The sequence below is a fragment of the Alosa alosa genome, chromosome 10 (assembly GCF_017589495.1).
Source record: "Alosa alosa isolate M-15738 ecotype Scorff River chromosome 10, AALO_Geno_1.1, whole genome shotgun sequence".
NCBI lineage: Eukaryota > Metazoa > Chordata > Actinopteri > Clupeiformes > Clupeidae > Alosa > Alosa alosa.
The window spans coordinates 14695762-14722901 of NC_063198.1; the positions used below are offsets into that span (position 1 = coordinate 14695762).

At 41.5% G+C, this 27140-nt stretch overlaps 1 protein-coding gene across 2 annotated transcripts in view; it reads left to right on the forward strand.

The window, feature by feature from the left end:
• LOC125301968 (cadherin-22-like) overlaps nt 1-27140 on the forward strand; it is a 143206-nt gene that overhangs the window by 71300 nt on the left and 44766 nt on the right. For both annotated transcript variants that reach the window (XM_048254869.1, XM_048254870.1), the window contains 4 exons: nt 13217-13336; nt 19258-19425; nt 25107-25294; nt 25526-25782. In XM_048254869.1, coding sequence (XP_048110826.1) covers nt 13217-13336; nt 19258-19425; nt 25107-25294; nt 25526-25782 — 733 coding nt within the window. The remainder of the gene's footprint in view (nt 1-13216; nt 13337-19257; nt 19426-25106; nt 25295-25525; nt 25783-27140) is intronic.

Here is a 27140-nt window from a genome sequence, read left to right on the forward strand (position 1 = left end):
TCTTGACCTAGTTATCAAGACAAGATGATACGTTTTAATGACGACTCCAATAATTGCTGAAATTGTAATTGCAGAAACCTGCTTGTGTACGTGCGCGTGTGTGTGTGTGTGTGTGTGAGAGAGAGAGAGAGAGAGAGAGAGCAAGCCTGTTTGCAAATGCTTTAAGAGCGTGCACTCCATGCAATGGCTCGAACACTCTGTCACAGCAAGCCACCTGATTGGAATTAATTCCTGCTTCCTCAGCATGTTCATGTTCAGGACTGGGGGGCTTGCAGAGGCAAGAAAGAGAGGGCTAGAGTGAGAGACGAGAGAGAGAGAGAGTGAGAGAGGGAGGGCAAACTGCGAAACTCCGACCCTCCCTCCGTCCTCCTCCTGCAGTCCTCATTCACTTACCTCTCTGTCAAATTACACATTAAATGAGTGTGTGCTTCATGTTTTATACATCGGACAGAGTGCCGGCTCTAATGAGATAACAGTACTGCTTAGTCAAGCATTTCCCCTGTTTGTTTTCGCCTCATATTTGCTCTCTTGTAGAACAACTGCTAATGGCGTCAGTTTTAGCGTGCAGGTGATAAGGTCACCAGCCTTCCATCAAAGCCAGACAAAGTGACAAGAGACAGTCAATACCTCTCAGCCCTGACACCAGGCTGGGACCCCAATAGTAGGGTTGCTCTGATGAAGCTCACTGTAAATACTGGCTAAGTGGCTTTGAGCTGTTTTCCAGTGCTGTGATCCTGGAAAGATATACATGATCCTTTTTATTTTTTTATTTTTTTAAGAAGATAAAGAAAAAAAGATTGCACTGAGGTGATTGATTAGAGCTTTTTTGTTATTTTTCATTGAGCTGTCAAATGTGATGGCGATATTGTTTGCTAGGTCTGTCCACCAGTGCAGTGTCATCATAACACACATTTGCAGTCACTAAGCATGGGAAAGTCTGAGTTCATGACGGAGGTACCATAATACCTGGGATGGGAGGTCCTGTGGGGTTGTGTGCCAGTTAATAGAAGAAAAGTGAAAGGTAGCGATCTGAGGAAAAATGAGATGTAATCGGAGAGGGTGCCCATGCATGATCACTGTGCTGTTTTATTACCTTTGTGCAATAATAATAAAAAAGTAATCAGGAACAAGCCCCCAGCATATTCATTTTCACTTAACGTTCCAATCATGCTCACTCACTCGCTCATTCATTTGCTGGCCAGTCGCTGCTGGTGGCTTTCAAAATACAAAGTCCGCGACCAACAAGCATTTGTTTTGCCATTAATCAAAGCATTTGGGGTCGTTCAGTCACGGTTAACTCAATGAAGACTACCACCAAAGCCAGCCAGAGGAGTTGCATGCAGGGAGCTTATTCAACACATTCCCCCCTTAGAGACACCCAGTAATAAAATCCATGTAGTAAATTACATTTCTCCGCCATGGGCAAATGGATGTACCGAACACCATGAAAGTCGGCCATGTTGGGGCTATTGGATCCACAGCTGAATATTTTACAGTATTGCATGTGGAACAAGCACACATCTCAATGTGTTCATGTTTTGAACAGTATTGTTGAAGCTTTGAGAAATGATGCAATCAGTTGGTCATGTGAAATCCTTTTAATGTGGCGGAAGCGCCACATTCATGTTCTTGTTAAGTGGGTCAGGGCTTTATATCTGTTTGGTGCCGCATCTTCTCCTAGAGATTTGGTCATATGGACAATTTGACTACGCCAACACATTCGTCATGATCCCATGCAGTGGCCTTGTATTCAGATTTTCAGATATTTGTGAGATATCTTACGATATAATCTCCTTCTTAAAGCAACACCAACGAGTTTTTTGTACCTTAAAATAATGTTTCCAAAATCATTTCAGTGGTTCATCAACTCGTAACAGGGTGAATGGCATTTCTGCATTCGCTTCGCGGCCCTCTATCGGCTATAACCGCACTATGTAAGCTTGCCAGATCAGGTAGCGGATCTGTAGTTCGATGGAATGACTTGCTTCTGATGTCTCAATGCATCATACTTTCATAAAATCTTGTAACATACTCTACCGTGTCTGTGGACATCGTTATTTGAAAACCCTGTGCTGGATAAACAAATAGTGTGGGTGCGACCGAGAAAAAGTGTTTTAGTGTTGTCTTGCATTGTGAATACTGCAAAAGATATCAGTCAATAAGTTTTGCATAAACATATTTGAACTGCAGTCACTGACTGCTGACCCCTATCAGCTACTATATATATACTCAAAATGGAAAACCTTTCTCACTCATGGTGTTTCACTCTCAGTCAGGATTTTTTGTTTGTTTCTGTCACAAAAGGTGCAATAGCAATCTAGAATATTTCACTTAAAATCTACAAAATGTATTCATTTAGGCTAAGTTATCAATTTTGGTCGTCTGTTAAGGTCATAGATGTAGGCAACTTTCTTTCTGGCAAGCATGGCTGTTGTTGTCCAGATGATTCTTTAAACCCTCTTCACTATGAATTTCATGTCATAGAGGTATTCAGTAGAACCTCATTTGGACTTGGGCTGTGAAAAAGAGTGTCCATGAAGTGGATTAATATTCTGTACTATATGTATAAGCAACTATCTTGTTAATCTGTCTAAATGTCAGCCATTTCCATTTAGCCCATTCACATATGCATTCAAGAACATTTGGCTCAGGAATATGCACATCTGTGTGTGTTTCCTTCCACTGTGTTATGTGAAAAATGGACATCCTGAACAGTTGTGAGATCAAAACATAAGGTTGTCAGGGAGTTTACAAAAAACATGCAGGTAGAAATGCAACAAATGTGAATATATGCGAATAAATAGTTTTCATCAACTTTAATCATGTTGTACCATATGCAAATTGAGAGTTAATCCAACCCCCTCTAGCAAATCAAATTTGTATGCACATTAGAAGATTGAGGGCCAGATGTGCTTTTGCGTCCACTTCAGGTGTATTTGTTTCGCAACGTGCGTGTAAAATCATTGCGAGGTATGTACAAACAGGCCGCAAAGATCTTAAAGCGCAAACTGCCTGTCGCGGGAGCTGAAAAATGCACATTGCGTTTTTCGTGTCATGCATATGCATTCATGGGATGATCCAGAGGAAAGTGGGAGTTTAGTGTAAAGAGATGGGAGGGGAAGCGTAAATAGTGCCTAATTATCTATTCCGTGGTATGTACAAAGACTGCTCATGAAAGCGCACGTCTATTTTGCGCCTAAATACTTCCGTCTTGTAAAAGCAGGTGTTAATCCAAATTGCAGTTCAATGCATCAATAAGGGAACCTTTCAAAGACAACAGAATCGCTATTTAGAAGACCAGTTTTTTAAGTAGTACTATCAAAAGCAACCTTAACTTTCATTGGGCTTTCAAATGTCTTATACTTTCACTTTCACGTCATTAACTTAAACTTTCCTACTTGCTAGATTTGACCAATCTTCCATAGCCTACGTGCACAAGTAGTTTAAGTAGAACTACTGATCTTCATTATCTCTCTGCTTTTTGACATCTTATCATGTATTTCATGATCGCTAAACGTTGCCATCAGATAACTTCATTCAACTGCGTTTGTATGTAGGCTCTGCCATTCAGTTGTGGACGTTCGTAAAAAGTGTTTATGGGCGGAGAAAGGCGCAGTTTACACTAAGGATTGAACTATTGATAAATACGACGGAAACTTGGGTCTGACAGCGTTCGCAATCTGCGGTTTGTCCATGACGCTGATAACGCTATGTTCGCAAATGTACGTACATCTGGCCCTCAATGTGCATTTTAAGTGTTTGCAGTCAGGATTTCTTATACGAATAGTTCAAATGTGCATTAAAAAGTCGAATGGAACCCCAGTGCTCCGTATGGTTAGAGTGAAGAAAATAGTGAAGGAGACGTTTTACTCAAAGCTACATTCGGTGTGGGGAGAGACATAATAACCAACAGGAGGTGAGTGTTTGGCTCAGGTGACACTGCAAAAAGCAATAACCAACACAACATACTGTACACAACAACCTGATGTACTACTGTAAGTGTAAGTTACAGTAAGCGTACATTCCAAAGGTGTTGTGTTTAAGGTTACATGGAGTTGAAAGGCATGTTCATCATCAAATGAGCAAATGTCAAGTATAAATAACATACATGCCTTTCCTCTCCTTCAGTATATTATTTACATAAGGTGTGCACACTCAAACACATCCTGACAGAAAAAGCAAAGAAACATTGCACTGATGTGTCTACATGTAAGTAACTTTATGATATATAAGATATATAATACATGATAAAAGATAGTCAGTTGGTCATGTGAAATTCTTTTTAATGTCACAGAGTTAGAAGCTCATTTTGACCAGGGCTGTTAAAAAGAGTGCCCATGAAGTGGATTAAAATGCTGCACAATATACTTGTTAATCTGTCTAAATGTCAGCCAGTAGACTGACAAGAAAAGCAAAAGGCCCCACAAGGACATAGGTGACAAATGCTCCACGACAATAAGTGAGATTTTAGGGACTTTGTTTTGCGTGAAGCCCATCAAAGTCCCTTAACTATTCTAAAATCACTGTCACCTACAACCTCCTTGGGCTTTTACTGTACACACCTCTAACAGCCATCTGATTTCATTGACTGACACCGGTGTCTACAAATATTCACAATATTCTACAAATATTCACCTTCTGCCATGTTTGGCATTTTCTGAAGAGATGCACTGTAGTTTAGTTTTAATATCACATCTGAATGGATTGGTCATGGTGAAGCAGTTACCCAAGATCTAGTGTGTTGCTCATCATACAATCTAGGCCAGGTTTACAAGTCTTTATGCCGTTGGGGGGGTGTTTCAAAGGACTACTCCAACAGTCTTTTCAGTGCTGTCAGAGGAAAAAAACATGATGTTGTTCCATGTGCATACAGGGCATTTTGTGCAAAAATGTGCAAAGGGCTGTGGATGATGTGTGCAAGAACTGAGAGCAAAGACAGTGCCCTTTATCCAACTGCCTGCATTCTCTCTGTATCCACACAGTTATATAAAGAGATGAGTGTTTTGTACTGCAGCTGACAAAGGCACAATCACCCTTCCACATGGCAATTGATGGACTACAAAGAGACAGATACTGCATAAACCTCATGTGTGGCATTGCATTTTTAAACCAACAGTGTTGCTACAGTATAGCCTGACTAAAACTAGAGCGCTTTTCAAATCTCAATTGAGATTGGGAATGAGTCTGGGGACCCTTCACTGACTTAGATAGATAGATAGATAGATAGATAGATAGATAGATAGATAGATAGATAGATAGATAGATACTTTATTGATCCCCAAGGGGAAATTCAAGGTCTCGGTAGCATACAAACATCACACACAACATGCACTGACTTCCGATTTTCAAGGGGTGTAACCAGCAATTAAACTGGTACATTAAACTCTTAGCCAGTCTTTTTGGAAGTATAGCAAATGCATCTTTTTTTGTAAATGAAGGTTTGAAATCCAAAAAAAATACACAGCCATTTTGCATAACACTGACGCCATCAGCACAGCCACAGCCACAAACCGGAGAAGTGGTTTTGATTGGTTCCTGGGTTTTTGTTGATTAGGAAATCGTCTTTGATGGGACAGTCTCCAGACGAACATGCAGAGCAAATTCAAATTGCTAACATGTGTGACTGGGTTCAGCCAGGTTAGTGTCACCACTACCTCTAGGGTTAGGTCTACTCTGTTTTTTGTGGATTTGTTTGCACCGTAAGATGAAGCAAAGACAATAAACCATGCATAGTAATGTTTTGAGTTCTGCCTTTGTAAGGCACAGCATTTTGTCAACAATGACTTTCAAATGCACAGAGGAAGTGTTTTGAATAAATTGATAATGGATTCATGGCAATGCACCTTAAAGCGCTCGGGCATTTGACAAAGCACAGTGATAAATGCTGGGATCAGCCTAACATTCTGAAAGAAGTCATATGCAGGTCTGTTTGAAAGACAACTATTCCATTAGGAGCACTGGCTGAGTCTTAGTTCACCAGTTACACTTCCATTTGAGTCAGGCTCTAATTGGTCATTATACACAAAGGGGCGCTTGGTTCAGCTTGATGTGAAAATGGAAGATGACTGATTGGCCACCCATGCCACAATAGCATCTGTATAGACTTTCACCTTGTGTGTTTTGCATATGATTATTTTTTTTTAATACAATGCATAAATAAAACCAAAGTAAAGAGCTGTGCAAATCCATTTCAGTTTTTCCCAGTGTTATCAAGCAAAGTTGTATCACTCTTGAGTTGTTTACCTGGTGTGTTTGCCTACGTACAGGCTTCAGAGAAGGCAATATTTAAACCTACAGTAGCTTTTGTAAAAAGCTAGAACACTCCAGAAATAAATGGACTTGGCTCTTGTACGATTCCTATATGATCCCTAAAAGCACTGACCCACCACCTGTGCGACAGAGATATTTGGTTTGCCTCTCAAGTGATGCACTCAGGATGGATGAAGTCACTTTACCGAAGATATGTTCTATTATTAATGGTGCGTTTGCTAATGCATATTGTGTGCATGTGCATGCATGTGTGTGTGTGTGTGTGTGTGTGTGTGTGTGTGTGTGTGTGTGTGTGAGAGAGAGAGAGAGTGTGTTTGTGTTTATGTTTGTGTTCTGTTGTTCCTTTTCACTACAAGCCCAAAACTCTGTAGTGTTTTGGTTCTGATCCAAGTTATCTTACTTATTGCAGTTGTGGCTCCTAGTACAGTATTTGTCGTTTGATGTGTATGTATGTATGTTGTCTGTATGTTAAAACTTAGCAATGGTGTTGCAAAAAAAAAAAAAAAAAAACTAAATTACACACACATACTCATATTTAAATTTCTGATTTGAATGAACAGGAGGTCCCATTCATTTGATAAACTCTGTGTTATTAAAAACTACACCATAAATATTTGAGAAGGATGCTTCCCCCCTGCTCTTTGTGGCCATTCTAGCCAAAGTAGAGGTTTAAATATTTAGGCCTGGGCTAGTTTGACCTGCTCTGACTTTTCAGCTTCTTGCATTACATGCAAAAATAATATGACTCTTGTACATCGCACTTTGCTCAACGTGGTCATAAAGCATGAGCTATCTTTGTCCCCATTAATGACTCTGAGATGTTGTGGTGACTCCTGTTTTATTTAAGCCAGAGCCACCAGCTTCACAAACGGGGCGGCCATTGTTAATTATGCAACACAAATACTACCTATCAGAGTGCGTACTCTGCTTCATTGAAGGAGCCATGTGAAAGAAGAAGGAAGGAAATAAAGAAAAAAGAAACAGTAACTGATAGTCTTTAAGTCTTTATGACTTACTGTACCTGTTTTTTTCCCCAGTTACCTCACCGGAGGCATTGAGATATCGTGTATAAATAATAAAAGGTAGAGGTCTTAGAGAGCATATTTCCATGCTCTCAGCACTGTCTTCGCTCTTTAAACAACAGTGTACAACCACATTTAAAATTCCACAGCCTCAACTGACTCATCTGGCCGAATTATTCTCAAATCGTGTGTAGATATTTTTCTCAAAAGGCACAGGTATGTGGTAAACAATGTCTGTTTTCTCTCACTCGGTGGTTTGATTTCCTGTCCCTACAACAACCCCACCCCCTCAACACACACACACACACACACACACAGACACACACAAACACACACACTTGCACAGCCCCTCTTCTCCCTGCCCCACCCCCGCCTCCCCCCATTAGATGTACGATTAAACTGGCCCAGCAGGGCAGGATGCACCCAGGGTCAGAGTGGTCCCTGACAGAAGCATGCGCTGACGGATGGTGCCAGTGTAATTGTGTGATTGATGGGCTGTTTTGAGAGGACCCTGGTCACGGAGAGACAGGTGGGGTCACAAGGCCTGTGCCTGATCTTTCTGACTCTCTAACCCCCCTGTCTCATCTCTCCTTGATTGACAGTGCTGCCACCTCTACCAAACTTGTACTTGTGTTTCCTTTAATGTCTATTTTAGTTTCATGTTTGTATATATGTATGTATGTATGTGTGTATGTATGTATGTATTTAACCTGTCAGTGTGTGTGTGTGTGTGTGTGTGTGTGTGTGTGTGTGTGTGTGTGTGTGAGCGTGTTTGAGAAGATAGGGATGGGACATAATGTTTTTTCAGTTTAATCAACTTTGAGTTGGGAGAAAACATTTTGCATCCATTGACTGTCTGAGGGAGTCAATTATCCAAGTTTTCACAAAGAGGCAAGCCACATGCATGGGCGGATTATGAACTTTCGGGCCCCTGGGCCCAGATGTATTAAGGGCCCCCCACTAATTGTTGTATATGTGGGGGGGTTGGGGGTCCTCCCCCAGAAAATGTTTAATTTGTTTGATGTGATTTCCTGTATTCTGGTGCATTTTGGGGATGGACAATACTAAATTCAATCAGATTCATAGCCTACATCCTGATTTGTTGAAATTGAGGCAATGATTCCATGCAAAGGCTTGGGCTTCAGGGCCCCCTGACCCCTTGGGCCCCTGGGCCTGGGCCCGGTAGGCCCGTGCAGTAATCCATCCCTGCTTAACAGTGCTTTCACTTTACGACACTCTTGTGAGCCATTGAGCCATGAGTAAGGCTAAGGAAGCGTCACTTCTCAGTGCACTTACCTAAAAAATAGCTGTATCCTGTGTTAGTGGGCCTGTATTTAGCATTCCCGCTAGCGTTGTGGTGATCGTTTGAGCTTCTTGTTCATTGATCGTTGCATTGATTATACACTGTAGATACAGTTAGGGTGGTGTTTGGAGCTACCTGAGAGCTAACCTCCCTTTACTGAAACCACTAAACAAATAACAGCACAGTCCAATAAAAGACCTTAGGCTTCGCCTGATAAAAGCCTAGATTTATATATCTGTCACAACGGATGTGAAAATACCATCACCACATCCTTGTAGGACCTCATTCAAAATTCGAGTAAGCAGGCCATTGACTTTTATGACATACCACTTTCACCACCCCCTCTCTTTCCTCCTTATTTTTTTTTTCTTCTCCCATTGACTTTTATGTTGGACAGCCAGTCACATGAATCACGGCAGAAGTGGCGGAGGAATAGCGTTTCGTGTGAAAACACCTCGGCGCTTTATGGCAGCCGCTAAATGATCTATAATGCTTGTAGATTTGGGGTGGGGAAGCTCTCAGTCCCGCCGCGCTGGCTTAGGACAGGGGCTCGGTGGAAGGAGCGCGTCGCAACGCACCACGCCGTCTCCTGCCTCCCGCTGTGCCATCACCACCACGGCTGAGAAAGAGAGACAGACAAACATACTGTAGAGCGAGAAAGAGAGATGATATAGAGAGGGAGACAAGGAGAGAGAGAGAGAGAGAGGGGAGACAAGGAGAGAGAGAGAGGTAGAGACAAACAGAGAGGGACAGAAAGAGAGAGAGAAAGAGGGAGAGGGCACAAATCTCCTTTACGACGCCGGTACTTAAATAGCTGTCAGTCAGTCGTCTCGCACATGGCCGGGCCTCTCCTTCGGTAGCCTCTCTTCCGAGCTATAATTGAACCGTTTCCTCCCCCTAAGTGCAGCCACTGTCGTCGGAGGCTGTTTGAAACAGATTGTGTTGATGCCGTTAAATACATATGTGTATAAATCTCCGTCTTCTCTCTTCCTCCCTCTCTACCCCTTTCTCTCCCTCTCTCTCTCTTGCTCTCGTGTGCTCTGGTGCTTCAGGGGCAAAAAGCAATATCACTGAAATTCTGTCTTCTCAATGAGTGTCTTGGTCACGTTCAAATGAAGGATTCAGCATCAATAATATTTCTCACATGCCTGTCCGTCCTTGTATGCATAAAAAATCGGGGTTACAAGCTGAATCTGACCATCAGGGGTATTTTTTAATTATTATTTGCCCTAATAGTATTGAAAAGATAAAATACATTTGAATGCCAGAGGATGTAAATTCTCAACAGAATGCTGGGCTGCATACGCCATGTCAAGGAGAATATCTTACTGGCATAATTTTTTAATCTTTCCCAGAGTATTTGGGAGCCAGCCTGACCAGAACAATCACAACTACCTGACACAGGAACGTACGTGGGTGGGGTGGAGTGGGGGGGGTAACTTTTAATTTGTCAAATTTGTATCACTCGGATTCAAGGCTGGCCCTTTAATGTATTTTTTTTATGACCATACCATTCCCTGCTAATCACGTACGCATGTCACACGTACATTATATCACTGTACCGATATACTTACTGGCAGCAGTCCAGCCTTATAAGAGATGGTTATGGTAATAGAGGAGGTTAAACATTCCTCTTGTTCTACTGGTAAGAGTATATTGTTAGCCAAGGTCACAAGGGCACAGGTTCAATTCCTGTGCAGCAGTAACACTGCCAAATGAATGTGTTTGCTATGTGCAACTGATTGTGAGGACGCTATATATTGATTTTCTTGATGTACAGGTGTTCTTGGTGTGAATGGAGAGTCTGGAGAGTAACATCATAGTCATGGCTAGTTCACACTCACAGTATGCATTATGTGTTTTGCTTCTTTGTTTGACTTAGATTGTACTGAGTTTATGAAAACATGCATCTGGCATTCAGTTCTGTTTGTTTGATTAATTTACCTTCATTTACCTAAATATTAGTATGTATTCCTAAAATGTATATGTAATGTATAGGGAGGAAGGCCTTCCAGTGGAATATATAAGGTTTCTTGACATTTTAGAGTAATGTACCTTTTCAGCTGTGCAAGCAAAGTGCATCCAATATGTATATTTAAAACATATATATCAATGCAAAGCTATAAATAGAAAAGAAACTCTGTTTTCAATAACACTCAGCTGAGGTTTGCTTGTTCTGGGACGGAGGCGCACAGTGGAGTTAAGCAAAGGAAGGACCAGGAAGCGCAAACAAGCAGGCTGAATATATTTTAAGGCTGAGGAATATTTGCAGAGAGAAGAAAGCACACATGAAATGCAGAAAATAAATAAGACACTGTATTACTACTCTCCATTGCACCACAGCACCACCACAGCACCTCCTCGTATAACCTTAGAACTGATAGCATATTTTTACTACCATATTTCTCTTAACGGTGGAATATCAGGATCCAGGCTTTTATTCTTTTCAATGAGGGGCCAGTGCCCCTCAAGGGAGAGGTACAAGCTTGTGTCACCCCATCATGGGTTTCACCAGTATTCTCTAACTATATAGAAACAAGTCTACCATATTTAAGTTACACACAAAGAGAAGGAGTGACCTACTAGTATGAATATGCAATATAAAGGTGTGGTGTGTGGGGATGTGGTCTCTTGTTGTTGTGTCATCAGGCCTGGTCAGCTTTATTATTCTTTAATTAAGCTTCAAATGCCTGGCCACATATTGTACACCCCAACTTGCTCATGGCCAAATGGTGACAATAGGAGGTCTGCTCCCCCATCCTTGCTCCATAGTCTATACAATAGAGTCACACCTGAGGATAAGCCAAAAAATCCCTAGATAGTGCCTACTGAATTCTAATCATTCAAGGATAAACAATGGATACACTGCATACAGACCAAAGACACACACAGGGTACACATGGGTACAAAAATCACAAATGACCATAAGAAGTACACAGTATGTACATTTACAGAAATGATTCTGATTCACAACACTTTCAGAACAGAGAGAGTAGAGGAACTCTAGTTTAGAACAGAGAAAGTAGAGGAACTCTGGTTTAGAACAGAGAGAGTAGAGGAACTCTGGTCTGTTTCGTTTCCAACCGTGTTTTTTTCCCACTGCCCCAAAACCTACATTTCTTTACCCTGTGAGCCATTATTTATTTATTTTCCATTATTTATTGTATACCCTTGAGTCAGAACCAAAAAAATATGCTTAGGACATCCAAGCCAATAACTAATGACTTCCTTGGGAAGGCTGGGCGACGCATTAATGAGAGACGAAGCCACACCGCCTCTCTCTCTCCCTCGCTTTAAAAAAAAGAAAAGTAAACCAAATAAAGAAGCATTTGCATTTATATAGTTCTCTCACCAATGGCATACCCAGACTTACGGAATCAGCTGGGCGTCATGCTGATTATTACCTGGGGAAAATTAAGATAAGAAAGTAATCCTATGAAAGGGGGTGGCATTCCCATTACCACCGCACAGCCAGGTATGTGGAATTAAACAGCCCCCATATCCAGGGAAAAAAAGAGAGTAGAAAAAAGAAAGATTCTGCCTCATATTCAGTGTTTGTTTTCCTGCGATAAGACCATTCCTAAAACCGAATCAGGAGAGACAACAGCAACAATTCCATATGTTTGAGGATTTTGAAGTCTTGAAAGATGCTTAACATTGATTTAAAATCAACAGGTTTGCTCACAGAAAGGTTGCACTGCGTTCCAAATTCACCTAAAAAAAACAAAAAAACACCAGTGGATTTTCATGCGGAAAATTACTGAAAGATCTCGATCAGGCCAAACCGAGAAGTGGTAGCGCTAGCGAAGGAGACGAGAGGAGATTGAGTGAGGAATAATTAAAAAGCCATAAGACAGAGACAGCCGAAATCAAAGAGGCAGGCTTTTGGGGGGTGGGAGGGGGGGCAGCTCACTAGCTGTAATGATAAAATGCTGTCCTTTTCCCCCTCCTCCCCTCGGGACCGGGGTTGCTGACAGGAGACAAACAGGTTTCTGACACATCCTTTTAATTAGCCTTATTAGCATAGCGCTATTATGTGGCTGGACAGTAGCATGACAGGTCTGGGAGAATGGCTACAGCTGTGACCTTTGTGGACACCACCAGCTGTCAGCAATTACCTGCCGCAGCGGCCCCAGTAGAGGCCGCCTCTCTGTCCTTGGGCACCATTGGTGCCGCGAATCCATTCCCCCAAACAAGAAAGTGATTCTTTTTTTTCCCCCTCACACTCCTTTTCTTTACATCCCTTTCTCTATCTCTCTCTTTCTTTCTCTTAAGAAAAGAAGCCTTTTTGACGAGAACACATTTCCCCCTAAAGGAGTTTGGGCCATTAAGCTTTATAGGCTCCAGGCTGCGCTTTGGTTAAAACGTGTGACTAAATGTAAATATATGCTCTTGCGTTGGGAGCCCCGCAGCTTGTGAATGTGTGCAGTTGACTTGGGAAGCAGCAACTTTGTGAACAAACTCACTTCTAGCCAACAAAGACAAACTCACAGGGCCTTTGTTTAAATGTGTTTAAGGGGATGTAATTAGGCTTGGTGAGAGGGAACGGTTAATGGGTGGCGTTTACGGTGACGGATGGCTTTGTGGCCTTTAGACTGATGGTCCCTGTTTACTCCCTTAGGAACCTCGGTGATGAAGGTGGCTGCTTCGGACGCGGATGACCCCACCTACGGGAGCAGTGCCCGCGTGATCTACAGTGTGCTGGACGGAGAGAAGTTCTTCACTGTGGACAGAGACACAGGTAAGGGCAGGCCAAGTGATCCATTACAAACAAATTAACAAAATAAAACTGCAATTTAGTATGTAGAGTATTAAAATAATATTCATTTGTGTTAAATTATGTACTGGAAATTAAGCATTTAGTCCATGACTGATTTAAAGGGCTGTATATTCATTTTACTGCAACAGTGAATAATTGGATTACAGTTTTCATTTATATTGCAGTATGTGTTTTAAATCTTGTTAATTAGGTTTTGTGTGATCACTGGCAAGGTAATTATTAATTGATATTAAATGATATTCCGATACGATACCTAACTCAGTGGTGCTCTTGCCTAACTGCTGTTTAGTGGCCTCAAATTCAAACACTTTAGTATATAAACATATAAACACAGCTCACGTGATCACATATCACCACATGTTTAATTTCCGTCATGCTGACGATGACGACAAACCATTGTGAAACACTATATCTCCTCCTGGCGTCAGTCATGAATCCTGCTGCGAGATTCACATTCGGTGGCTATTCAGAATTTATGTACTTCAACGCATGGCCTGCCACCTGAAAGATACGTGCACGCAGTAGTCACCCAGGCATATCACAGGGTTTTGTTGCGAGCAAATGTTGCCCATGGGAGTAGCACTAAACTTTTAATGATTTCTTTTTGGGGGCCTGCAGGGCTTGATTTGGTTTGCCCTGGTGCTCTAGATGATAAATGGCTTTGCCTCAGCTGTGCAGGCCTGCTGACTCCAGACTGTTTGCTTACCTGGGTTTGCTAAACCGGTGAGGAAGGTGCTATAGTTGGAATAGGTGAGGTGAAAAGGCACAAGGCTTTGTGTTCAATTGCCAAGCTCTTACTGTCTAGCAGGGGGAACTGGAAAAAGCCAATCAATGTTTATTTGCAATACAGAACATGTGCGGTATGTGTAGTATTCTGAATTTAGTACAACCCCAAATCAGAAAAAAAGTTGGGACATTGTGCAAACAAGGGATAGAGCTGAAAAAACAATATTGGATGGCCATGGTCTTTTGGACCTCAGATGGCACCGCATTACTGTAAAGCCAGACCTGTTTCTGTAAAGAAAATCTCAGGAAAATCTCAGGCTCAGGAAAACTTCTGATAACCATTATCTATGAGCACAGTTTGATACTCAATTCAGAAATGCTAGTGTAAACTTTACCATGCAACAGCCAAAATTGTATTTAGACATGATACAGAAATACCACTGTCTTATCTGGGCCTGAGCTTGTTTAAAATGGACTGATGTAAAGTGGAAAAAGGTCCTGTGGTTAGACCAATAAAAATGTGCAATTCTTTTTGGAAATCATGGACTTATATGGGCTAAAGAGAAGAGGGCCTCTCCAAGTATCCAACCTATCCAACTTGTTGTAGTGCAGTTCGAAACCCAACATCTATAACGGCGTGGAGGTGCATTAGTGCCTACAACATGGACATCTTACACATCTGGCAAGGCACAATATATTCTGAATGATGTATACAGGTTTTGAGCAACATATACTGTCATCCAGGCAATGTCTTTTCCATGAAAGACATAGGGCTCTATCTTGCGCCCCAGCGCAATTGACTTTGTATACTCGCGCTTTTGTCTTTCCTATTTTGCAGTCAGTGCATATTGGAATTTACCCTCCACAGGTACATGCCTGTAAATTAGGGAATTTGATTGCGCCCACCGGGGAAAGACGGAAAAGACGGGGCGTATTCCGGCGCAAACGTTCCCTGTTGATATTTTGCAGTTTCAGAAAACAATTCCGCCACTGACCAGGAACTCCCTGGTCTAAAGTCTGTGGCGCAAATTCAGATGCTATTTTAAGGGCGCATGCATGGCCACAGGTCTGCATGAATGAATGCGTTGCACACCAATCTACAGACACCCCCGTACACAGACGGAAACATTCAAAGCCTTGATAATATTTTTCCATTTCCCGGCTTTGTTCGTGCATTGGTCACCTAAAAATTTAGTAGCCTATATAGTACAACATCTACATGCAATATCTTTACAACAACGCCTAATTACGAACTATTAATTTGGACAACTTTATACAGCCCTATAAAGGCTAAAGTTACCTTTAGTTTTGTTCCAATTTACCGTTGTGTATGGCTTTAAACATTGTGTGCGCTTTAACATCATCCTAAGCATTATTCCAGCTGCGCTAAGGTTTTAAGCACCACAATTTTGCCTACCTTGTTGTAGCCCATCTGAAATAACTCCAAGCTTTGCTATATTCCCTCCATCCTGTCATTGTTTTCAAAAAACGTTTTATATCCATGATGGCCTTGAAGTCTTGAGTTAGTGAATTAGCTTAAATCAGCTTATTATGTGCTGTTAACCAGCAACCATAGATAGTACAAGAAAGCAGCAAGTATGGCTACAATTTCTGTAGTTGCTGCATCCATTCATTGTTATTCTCTCTCCTGCTCAAACAAATGTTGTGTGTGCATTAAGTTGATGATAACGTGTTTACAAACTCTACTTAATAGAAAATATTGTAAATAGCCTACTGTCATGCAATTAATGGGATACTGCAGAGTTGGAAAGTTAGGTCAACTTGGAAACTGTTTCTCGTTGTTGAGTTGCCTGATGGTAAGGAGCCCTTGCTTGGCTGCCTGTGCTGCGCAACACACACTTCGTTCCTCTCATCTATACAACGTAGTTCCGATTTCTGCAAACCATACATAATTACAAAGAAAAATATTACCACACGAGGGAAATCAGTGTGGTGTCCATTAAGATGTGAAAAAAATAGGCATAAATCTAGCGTACACATTTTCACGAATCACGGATGTGTTGATGACATAAATTATTAGAGGACTTAAGGAGACGTGATGTTGAACTGCATGCCGATGCCATTTAACCCAAATGCCCCAGCAGCAGCATGGGAGAGAAGAGATTAACTGAGAGAAGATATGCATTGTCTATAGAGAGGTAATGTTAGATTACATTGTACATTGCAAAAATATCACCATGCATTCATAGCCTCGTGATTCAGTGAGATTGATCCCAAAAGATCGGAAAGTATGTCTTGAGGAAAAATCAATAGCTAACTGTTCCCAACTGAACAGTGATTATAGCGCTGTGAATGCTCCTGGCTGCGCCTGGCAAATACGCCACCATAATAGCAATCAGCTATGGAACAAGCGTGCCTGTTGTTAAAGGAAATGTGAGATGACGCTCTGATTGGTTTATTGCACGTTAAGCCCAAACCACACCCATGATTAATGTAGCTACTTCAGACCACCCCATTTTAGATTTGCGTCGGGCGCAAGAGTCAATTATCCCGTCTGTAAAATAGCAACAGCGCCCAAGATCCGCTCACAAAATGACTTGCGTTTTGCGCAAAGACACTTTCGTTTTAGACCAATAAAATAGAGCCCATAGAATATTTCAGGACAACAATGGCAAAATTAATTCTGCACATGTTTAAACAGTATTTCTCTATAGAGGAAGAGTCCAGGTGCTAAGATGGCCTGTCTGCAGTCCAGACCTGTCAAATTAGGTGCATGGAATGACAAACATGATTAAGAATACTGTTGAGCAACTGAGATTCTATATCGAGCAGAAATGGGACAACATTTCATTCTCAAAACTCTAGCAACTGGTCTCCTCAGTTCCTAAACATTTACAGATTTTTTTTAAATGAAGAGGTGAAGCCACACAGTGGTAAATAAATATACCGCTGTCCCAACTTTTTGAAACAAGTTGCTGGCATCAAATTCAAAATTAACATACATTTTTCATGAAATAGTCAAATTTATCATTTTTAACATTTTATTATCGATGTCCTTTTTGCAGCTAAATATGGGTTTTCGAGATTTGTAGATTTTCACATTCTGTTTTTATTTGCATTTTACACAACGTCCCAACTTTTTCTGATTTGGAGTTGTAGGTTATGTGACACAAATCTGTGCCCAGACATTAGTGTCTTGTAGTAGTCTGCAGTCTGCAAAGCAAACTCTTGCTGTCACTTTTTTAATAGAATCTTGATGTCCCTAGGGTATTTTTTATACCATATCTATTTACATCTAAAATATCTGTTTTCATTTCATATCTCTGCGATGATAGAAGGTAGGTGTGTACAACCACAAACACAGAAGCACATACTGTTTCAATGAACACTATAATGGCCTTTTCTCCAGACTACCTATTCTTTATCTACCCATTACAGTAATATATGCTGAACTCACTTCCAGCAGCTCAAAGAAAGGACACATGTTGTGGGTCACTGTGTTAGTTGTTTTGTGGGGTATGAGTTGTGTAGGCAGGCAGGCAGGTAAGCAGGCAGGGAGAAAAGATTCTAGACTGTTAGAGAGTACTTACAGGCAGGCTTCACCAGGCGTGCAACTGAAGCGTCCGTGAAGCGAAAAAAATGTTTCAAAAGACTAGTCTAATGCTTTCAAATGTGTGCACCGTTCTTGTGTCGGGTGTATAGCCAGTTCCATTGTTTATAGTGGAAACTAATTGTTTAAGCCTCCCCTCCACAAACAGAACACTTCAGTTGTGCGCCTGGTGTAGACTAGGCTGTTAATCCAAATGTTTTGACATTCTAAATGCTTGAGCCAGTAAAGAGCTAGGCCCTTGGCAGTTACTTTGTGTAAATAACCAAACATAGGAGCCATTCTTTTCTGAAGACATCATCTTTCCTTTTTTGCCAAAATAGAAGTCTAACTGAGCATAACTGAGTAAAAATCATCAAAGAGGACAACAAAGATACCACAGTTAATTACAATACTAACGAGTTTTACATCCAATTTACATCCAGATATGTGCTTCGACCATAAAATAGGTTTATAGACATACAGTAGTTTACCAGCAGACAGTGCATTGGCAACATTTTAGTCATATTTGTCCACACACACGTCGACTGATGTGATTTTTAAGGTTATGATCCTGTTTTGACAGATCAGACTTTCCTACACATCAGTGCAGATATTGAAATCCATAAATAATCATAACAACAACAATACCAACAGCATGCCCAAGTGTTGTGCGGGTGACAGAGCGAGGCAGCAGGAGAGAAGAGCCAGCATGCTGGGTTGGCCTACAATGAAGTTAGATCCTCAGTTCCCACCGGGGCTTTGAAGAGCTGCTCTCTGTGAGGCTTCACTTCTTTATGACCGCTGTGGTCTCCTTTTCTCTGGGAAACACTGTGCAGTTTGGTGCCACATTTTCAGAGTATTTTATTTGTACAGACTTGCATGGGGATTGTTACACTTCATTATGGCGAAGATTGGAATGTGCCCAGAAATCCAGAAACACAATAATATTCAACATCTGTCCAATCTTGTTGACTTGATCAGTTCCCTCCACTTCAGAGTCATAGGGTCCAGTGTCCCATGTAAATTAGTTTCCTTTATTCCACAAAGTCCCCAAAAATCCCATTTCCAGGAGTGTCCCTGTGACATTGGTCATTGTGATCCGGATATCGCTACAACAAATAAATTGAACTCTAGTATTGTCAGCGTCCCCCAATGCTAAAATCAACATTATTTTTCTGTTTGTAGAACAGGGCATTCAGTTTGAGCAAGCTTGAGGACAAGCCATCCGGCAAACAGCAGGAAGTTGCGGTATAAATGAGTTTTGCTTTTGAATCCATGCCACAAATACATTGTGGGGTTGTTCTCATGCAGTCCACGACTGTCTGTATGCGGTAGGAATTACAGTACCGAGACAGTGAGATTTATATGGCGGTGTAGCCCAGTATCTGGCACAATCGGCTTTATCACACAACAGACAAAACTCAAAAGACATTGAGAGGGACACTGTCACTCTTGTGCCCTGTAATCTGTTTAATTGCTTTTTGTAATAGCAACCAAAAAAGCGTATCTCCACTGTTGCTCGTTGTCCGAGCGAGAAATGTGACCTTTTATTTCATTTCATTTCATTTTTACCCCCTCCCTCTCTTTCTCTGCCTTTCTTCCTCAGGAGTGATTCGGACAGCAGTGGCAGATCTAGACCGCGAGACGCAGGATCGCTACGAGCTGGTTGTCAAGGCAACAGACATGGCAGGCCAAATGGGCGGTCTCTCCGGCTCTACCACAGTGACCATAGTGATCACAGATGTTAATGACAACGCTCCAAGCTTTCCACAGAGTGAGTGCACTTTAGACACTGCATGTAGTATGTGAAACTATCTATCAGAATTCAACTTCTGGGAGAGAGAGAGAGAGAGAGAGAGAGAGAGAGAGTTAGCCACAAAGTCATCTGCACACTTTGGACTCTGAGTGTGGAGGACGCAGAAGATGAAAGTAACGGCTTGAAGGGGACGCTGATTGATGACCAGCAAAGTAAATAATAATTAAAATGCTGAATGTTTATTATGCAGAGGGGAGAAAAATACATTCAGTGTTAGTCCATTAAGATTCACTCAGTTATGTAAATCAGGCAGAGATTGGCAAAAGCACACCTCCAGGTGATTACTTTGCAGATGCTAGCTTATGCAAATTCTTACACTGACCCGCAACAGAACATGGCCTGTGCAGTCTGCTTGCAGGAGTGGTTCAATTAAGGATGCAAACATGCACAGCCAATAAAGGCCCGCCCCTTATGGCAATACCTGCCTGGGATTTAGCCCATGTTCTGTGAAGAACACACACATTTTCACATGCACACACATGAGGGGCAGCCGTGGCCCACTGGTTAGCACTCTGGACTTGTAACTGGAGGGTTGCCGGTTCGAGCCCCGACCAGTGGGCCGCGGCTGAAGTGCCCTTGAGCAAGGCACCTAACCCCTCACGGCTCCCCGAGCGCCGCCACTGTAGCAGGCAGCTCACTGCGCCGGGATTAGTGTGTGCTTCACCTCTCTGTGTGTTCACTGTGTGCTGTTTGTGTTTCACTAATTCACTGATTGGGTTAAATGCAGAGACCAAATTTCCCTCACGGGATCAAAAAAGTATATATACTTATACATGCCGCATGACTAATAAAGGGCTGCATCTTTCCCAGTTAGTTCTGAAGGCCTGTTTTACTGAGGCCATCTGTGTTGTGAGTACCACAGTGACAAAAAAGTGTGCCTCGCCTGCAAATAATCTGCAGGAGCAGTTCCATTGAGGCAACTTCCAAAGTAGCCTCTTTTCAATGAACGCACAGCTTCAAACAAATGAAAAGCACTTTGTATCATTGCTACCGTATCAGAGCGAGCCTAGTGGGTGATACGTTTAATACATTTATGTCTGGAAGGCAGACCAGGGGGAGGCTTGTGCTTATTCCCGGCACCAGTCTCACAAAACAAAGAGGAAGAAGATGGCAGAGAAGGCACAGATGATATACTCATGAGCTCTCTCTGTGTGTGTGTGTGTGTGTGTGTGTGTGTGTGTGTGTGTGTGTGTGTGTGTGTGTTTGTTTGTGTGTGTGTGTGTGTGTTCTCTTATGCCTGTGTGTTGTCTCTCATTCCACTTCATCTTCTGTGAGGGAGGCAGCATTACTTCGATTACTGCAAAGTGCGTGCCGACATCAGGCTTATATACTCCCCAAAGTCTCTTTTCTTCTCCTGCTCTCTGTCTCCTTGCCTCTCTCGGGCTCTCTCTTTACGCTCCTTCTCTTACGTTATGTGGCCTACAGTACAGTGATATCATTTAGCCTACTTAATTCGACTTGCTTTTTGCCTTTGTGAGGCAGATCTCATTCAGTTTTTATTGAATTAGTTTGACATGTACTGTTTGTATTAGTGCTGTCAAACGATTACATTTTTTAATCGCGATTAATCCCTGAATCACGATTAATCACATACTTTATCATATGGTTAAAATTCTATTATTTTGCATTTCTGAACTTTCCAGGAGTCCATATTAACAATAAAGCAATTATTGTGTATCTTGATTGGGATTCAAATGAAAGCAAAGCAAGTTACTTTATTAACTGAACTTTAAGACGTATGTCTATTTGATTATTTCAAATCAAATTTCAAAAGATGTGCAGCAGACCTGAGGCAACACAATATATTATTCAGAAATCTAGCTGATATAAACTGAAATAAATGCTACCGCAGAAGTGCGTGCACAAAATGTAGGCCTACACACATTATAAAGGGCATAACAAACAGAAAATATTATATTCATACTATATTAATTATCTTTGAGAATAAGGACGTTTTCAACATGAGTGCATTGCCATAGACCTACAGTCTATGGTGCACTATCACTTGCCACACACATCAGCACCAAAGTTTTTAACAGGCAAACACTGGATGATGAACAATGGATTTTATGGAGCAGCGTCGACCAAATATAACTGAATCGTGATTTACACGGCGGCAAAGTGCGATGCTGGTGTGCGGAGTTGTATTGAAAGAATGGAATCTAATGTAAATGAATGTCGAAAGCAGAGTGCATCGCAAATAGTAGCAACCAAAGAGGAATGTTGATAACAGAACAAGTGACAGTGAAAGAATCTTTGGCGGCACACATTTAATGCATCGGCCTAGGCTACTACTCTTTGGCCGGCCCTTTAAGCCCAAACAAGTGTGTGCAGCATGCCTTTACGTAGCCTACTAACGGCGCATCATCATAAAGATAAATTTAATCTGCATCACGCCCCATTATAGAAGAAAAGAAGTTAACATTACATCATTGATTCCGGGAAAGACAGCTAGTAATCACATGTTGACGTTACATCTATTTTTTAATTCACAGGACATTCAATCATTTTACTAACACGGCAGTTATGAAGAATTATGTTTATGTAACTTACTCATGTCGAAACATGTATGTATATACATTACCAACCTAATTCGTTTGCAATATCCCATGTTGAGAACAAATTTAGCATGTACACTTACAGTACCATAATATCCCATGCAAAACGGTTAGCTTGCTAGCTAGCTAACTGTGGAACTTCAGTATAACATAGCCAACTAGAAATGTAATTCCAAGGAATTACCAGTGCATGAAAATGCTAAAATTATGATGTAAAATATCATGTATAGTTAAAACAGATAATACATAGATGGTTACTATGGTGATGCTAGGATAGACATGGTGGTTGCATAGCTTAATAAAAGTTGATAGTTTAAAAGTAGACTGTTTAAAAGCTGAATGTAGATAGTTTAAAAGTTGTTGATAGACAGTAGATAGTTTAAAAGTTGTTGATAGACAGCTAGTTTAATAGATAGTTTAATGATAGTTTAAAAGTAGACCATTTAAAAGTTGAAGGTAAATAGTTTAAAAGTTGTTGACAGACTGGAAGTTGAATGAATGTTGATATTCAAATAGTTTAATGGCTGTGTATAGGTAGATATTTGACGATAACTGAAAGTTGGAATGGCTCTAATGTTTGCTAGCAGTTATGCTAAGATTTGTAATTCTGCTAACCATGCTACTTAGCTAATGTTTTATAGTAGTGCTAGCAATGCTAACATGCTAACCATGCTACTTAGCTAACTTAACTAACATTTTCTAGCAGTTTTGCTTAACATTTTCTAGCAGTTTTGCTAAACATGCTAACTATGCTATCAATGCTAACATGCTAACTATGTTAACCATGTGACTTAGTTAACCAAGCTTATAATTTTTAGTACTTAAGCTAACTAGCATGCTAATTATGTTAACCATGTTACTTAGCTAACTTAGCTAATCATTTTGAGTAGTTATGCTAACTATGCTAACTAGCATGCTAACATGCTAGTTAGCATGTTAACTATGCTAACATGCTAGCATGCTAACTATGCTAACCATGCTACTTAGCAAACTTAGCTAATCATTTTTAGCAGTTTCTTTAAAATGCTAACTAAGATGTTAACATCTTTAGCATGCTAACTACGCTTAACCATGTTTTTAGCTAACTTAGCTAATCATTTTTAGCAGTTATGCTTACTATGCTAACTAGCATGCTAACATGCTAGCATGTTAACTATGCTAACCATGTTACTTAGCTAACCGAGCTAATCATTTTTAGCAGTTTTGCTAAAAATGCTAACTAACATGCTAACTTTGCTAACCATGCTAACTAGCTACAGTGGGTAGGAGTCATAGTTGATGAAAAGTGTTGACAGTTGAATGTAGATAGTTTAAAAGTTGTTGATAGACAAGCTAGTTTAATGATAGTTTAAAAGTAGACCGTTTAAAAGTTGAATGTAAAAAGTTCAGTAGTTTAATGGGTTACATTGTTTAGCAGTAGATTATTGTAGTGAGGACTTTTATTTTGAAACAGTTTTGGGCAGAGGAAACAGTTGAATAGGATGTGTAGTCTTAATTGACCCAGATTGTATGCTTAAAGCCTGAGGCTGCAGGTGGCCTGAACACCTGCCATAGGATTCTAATTGCTTTAACGGCATTATTATGATGTCAATCGGCAATGTTAAGTCTATGGGGATTTTTAAAAAGTTTTTCTTTAATAGTTTAAAAAGTATAAAAGTTTAAAAGTTGAAAAGACATAGCAGCTTGGTCCATTTGAAGACCTACGTTACAAAGTTTAAACGAAGTTTCTAAGTTAAACTGTTCAAGAGAAATTGTGTGCGGAAAAAGTGGTAAGCGGAAGAAGAAGTTGTTGAAGTTGCCTAGGAAGAACAGTACAGTGCATTTTCATGCACTGTAATTATCTCACCTAGTTGTAGGAAATAGGCTACGTTCATATTACAAGTAATAGAATGAATGTGTGACTTATGTTTAGTTGATGTTATGACATGTAAAGTTAAGCTTGCTGAACTTAGTTATAGTCAGCCACGGGCAGTTTGACTGTGCCTATCGATAAATTCGTGACACTCCTGTAAACTAGAAAGAGCAAACCATAGGAACATGGTCACATTAATCTCATAAACACACAGATAACTCTTACACCAACCTTATTTTGTGCCTTTTATTCACGTTTGTTTCAAGATTTAGTAAGTATAAGCCCGTTTCGCTCCCCACTTCGATGCAGCATATAGGTTTCCATTATATCAGTCATCTTTTCCCTAAAAGGGGGCGTGTACTTGCAGCACATACAACGTTCGATTCCATTTGTCAGTGGGTATTGTTTAGTTTCCGGTCTAGCTAGATCCTGTGTGGTGTTGTAGTTGTTCTAACGTTACTAGTTGTTGCAACAGCATGTAAAAAAACGACAAAGTTTGTTACACCAAAAAGAACGTTAATCTCGCGTTAAAAAAATTGACACCGTTAAAATAGGTTTACGTTAACACCGTTAATAACGCGTTTAACTGACAGCACTAGTTTGTATACTTTCCAACTCCTCAGAGAAATAAAAACACCATCCTCGTGTGAGATATGTAGATGCCATGAATGTTTATGCAGCACCTTTTTTATCTGGTTCATTTACAAGTGCGCTGTGCTGTGAATGCCGTAGTACTGATTATCTGTCCGGATAACAAACAACCTTATGATTTACTGCAGCATGTGGCAGGAGCAGGAGTGTGTTTATGTTTGTCTTTGCTTTGCATTTTCTCTGAGTGGAGAGGATTCTTCCGGCATAACGGCTGCACACACTTAGTGCTATCCATGAGCCACGTAGTGCTCCTCATTCTCTCAATTATCAACAGCATGTTAGCTGCTCTTAGAGAATGCTGCATTGCCAGCGTATTTACCTAATTGCACAACTGTTTTGCCTCCACTTGAAGTGAACCCCCAAAGTGCACTCAATGTCCTGCATCCGTCGATAAGGCAGCGATGTCAACCCGTACCATTTGCCTGCTTTCATAAATGTTTGTGATGTTGTTGAGTATGCACAAATAGCTCCTGTATGGCTTTCATTCAGAATCTAAAGTGCAGTCAAATGTTGTTAAATGTCTGTTGTTTAGTTTGAAAATGGGAGCTCTGAATCTGGTGCCCTTCCCCCCTTATCAGAGCTGTACCAGTTTGGTGTTTCGGAAGGGGCTGCAGTGGGTACCCCGATCGGGCGTGTGATCGCCACCGATGCAGACATGGGGGACAACACGGACATGAGCTACCTGATCACTGAGGGGGAGGACGGAGAGCTGTTTAAAATCACCATGGACGGAGAAACGCAGGAGGCGGTCATCTCAATCAAAAAGGTGTGGTGATTTTGTTCGACTTGAACAGCCCGAAACTTTACAATGGGCACATTTAATAAAGCCATTTTAGGTTCAATAATATATGATATGTGTGCTGGAGCATTGTTTAACATGATATTCTGTATAACATGTATGCATTTGAGTATATCTATAGACACATGCATACATTGAATAATCAACTTCCTTGTTAATGTTTCATCATTGGAGTAATGTGTGCAACTCTGTTCTCAGCCGCTGGACTTTGAGACCAAGCAATTCCACACTGTGGTTGTGGAGGCAATGAACAAGCATGTGGACGAGCGCTTTGTGGACCTGGGGACCTTCCGGGACAAGACCATTGTGAATGTTAGCGTCTCGGACGTGGACGAGCCGCCTGTGTTCTTCCCGCCCCTGGGTGCCATCATGGAGGTGCAGGAGGACGCCAGGCTGGGTGCATTGGTGGGCACCGTCTCAGCCAGGGACCCAGACAGAGAGGATGTTCCAGTCAGGTATGCCCATCGCCAGCTTACGGGTGGGGGGTGTGGTGGTGGTGGCGGTTGAGGGGTTCTGAGTGGCATTGAAAATGCCCATAGCTATTGTTAGCAGGATTTAATCATTTTCCTCTAATTAATGAGAGAGTGGGAACTTTGCAAAGCACTGCAAACTCCCTTCTGACAGGCATTGAAATGGGAAAATCACTACAGCAGGAGACAGGAGTAACCACTGTCTCCACAGCTCCCTGGATGGGAAGGTAATAGCTGTTCGGTGAAAAGGGAGTGCCTGTGTGGTGTGTGTGTGTGTGTGTGTGTGTGTGTGTGTGTGTGTGTGTGTGTGTGCGTTGTGTTTCTTCATATTGTGTTTGTCCCATTATAGGAAAATATCCAAAGTAACTGAGCAGGAACCAGGTTGGAGTTGTGGAATGTGGACATGTCTTATAGCCCTAGTAGTACACAATTACCGACCTGCCATTTCTCACTCCGTAAACACAGTAACTCTCTGCACAGTCCATCTCAGCTCTGCCAGAGAGCGTAATACGTGCAAATTTCTCACTGCTATTATACTTCAAAAATAAAAGTAATTACCGTGTAATCTAACATCTAACAGCCATCTAACAAGCATATAATCATTACCTTTTCACTTTCTTTTTTAATTCATATTTTAAGGAAAAGAGATTGATTTTCCAACTGTTGCTCTCTCCACGGTGGATAAACATCTAAAGACGCTGTTCTTCATACATATTTTTTTGTGCTGTATTTGACTTTAAAGGAATGTCTTTTGTCTACCTGATGCGTGTGACTTCTCAGAAGCCTTATGAAGGGGCTATAAAGGCAGGCAAAGTCGGGCTGCACACACCCTGTGCAAATTACCTCTATTAAAAATGCATGAGGCTGAACCGAGAGTGCTCCAGGTGTAATAAAGTACTGCGCAGCAGCAACTGGCTGGCTGGCTGGCAGGCAGGCATGCTGGGCTGGGGCTGGGCTGGGCTGGGCTGGCACACAGGCCTGGCACCATGCCCATGCTCATCGGTACCACTTTAATCATCTCTATTGGACTGAGCTAACCAAGCGGATCTGTGCCCGGGGCCTCATCGTTCTCCCCCCACCACCCACCCACACACACACCTCATTCACCCTCGTGCCCCCCCCCCAACGCTAATGCCACCCAGATCCAGCTTCTGCTCATTTTAGGCCTGGCACCAAGGGCAGCAAGCCCTGAGGAATGAACATGGCAGCTGGAAAGGGGCCACCCTATTTTGGACAGGAAATATTTGTTTATGTTTTGTTGTGCTCGTTTGGTAGGCGATAGTGTGAAAATAGAGGGGGCCTGGCCCACTGTGGGGATTTTTTCACGCACCATCAAGCAATTT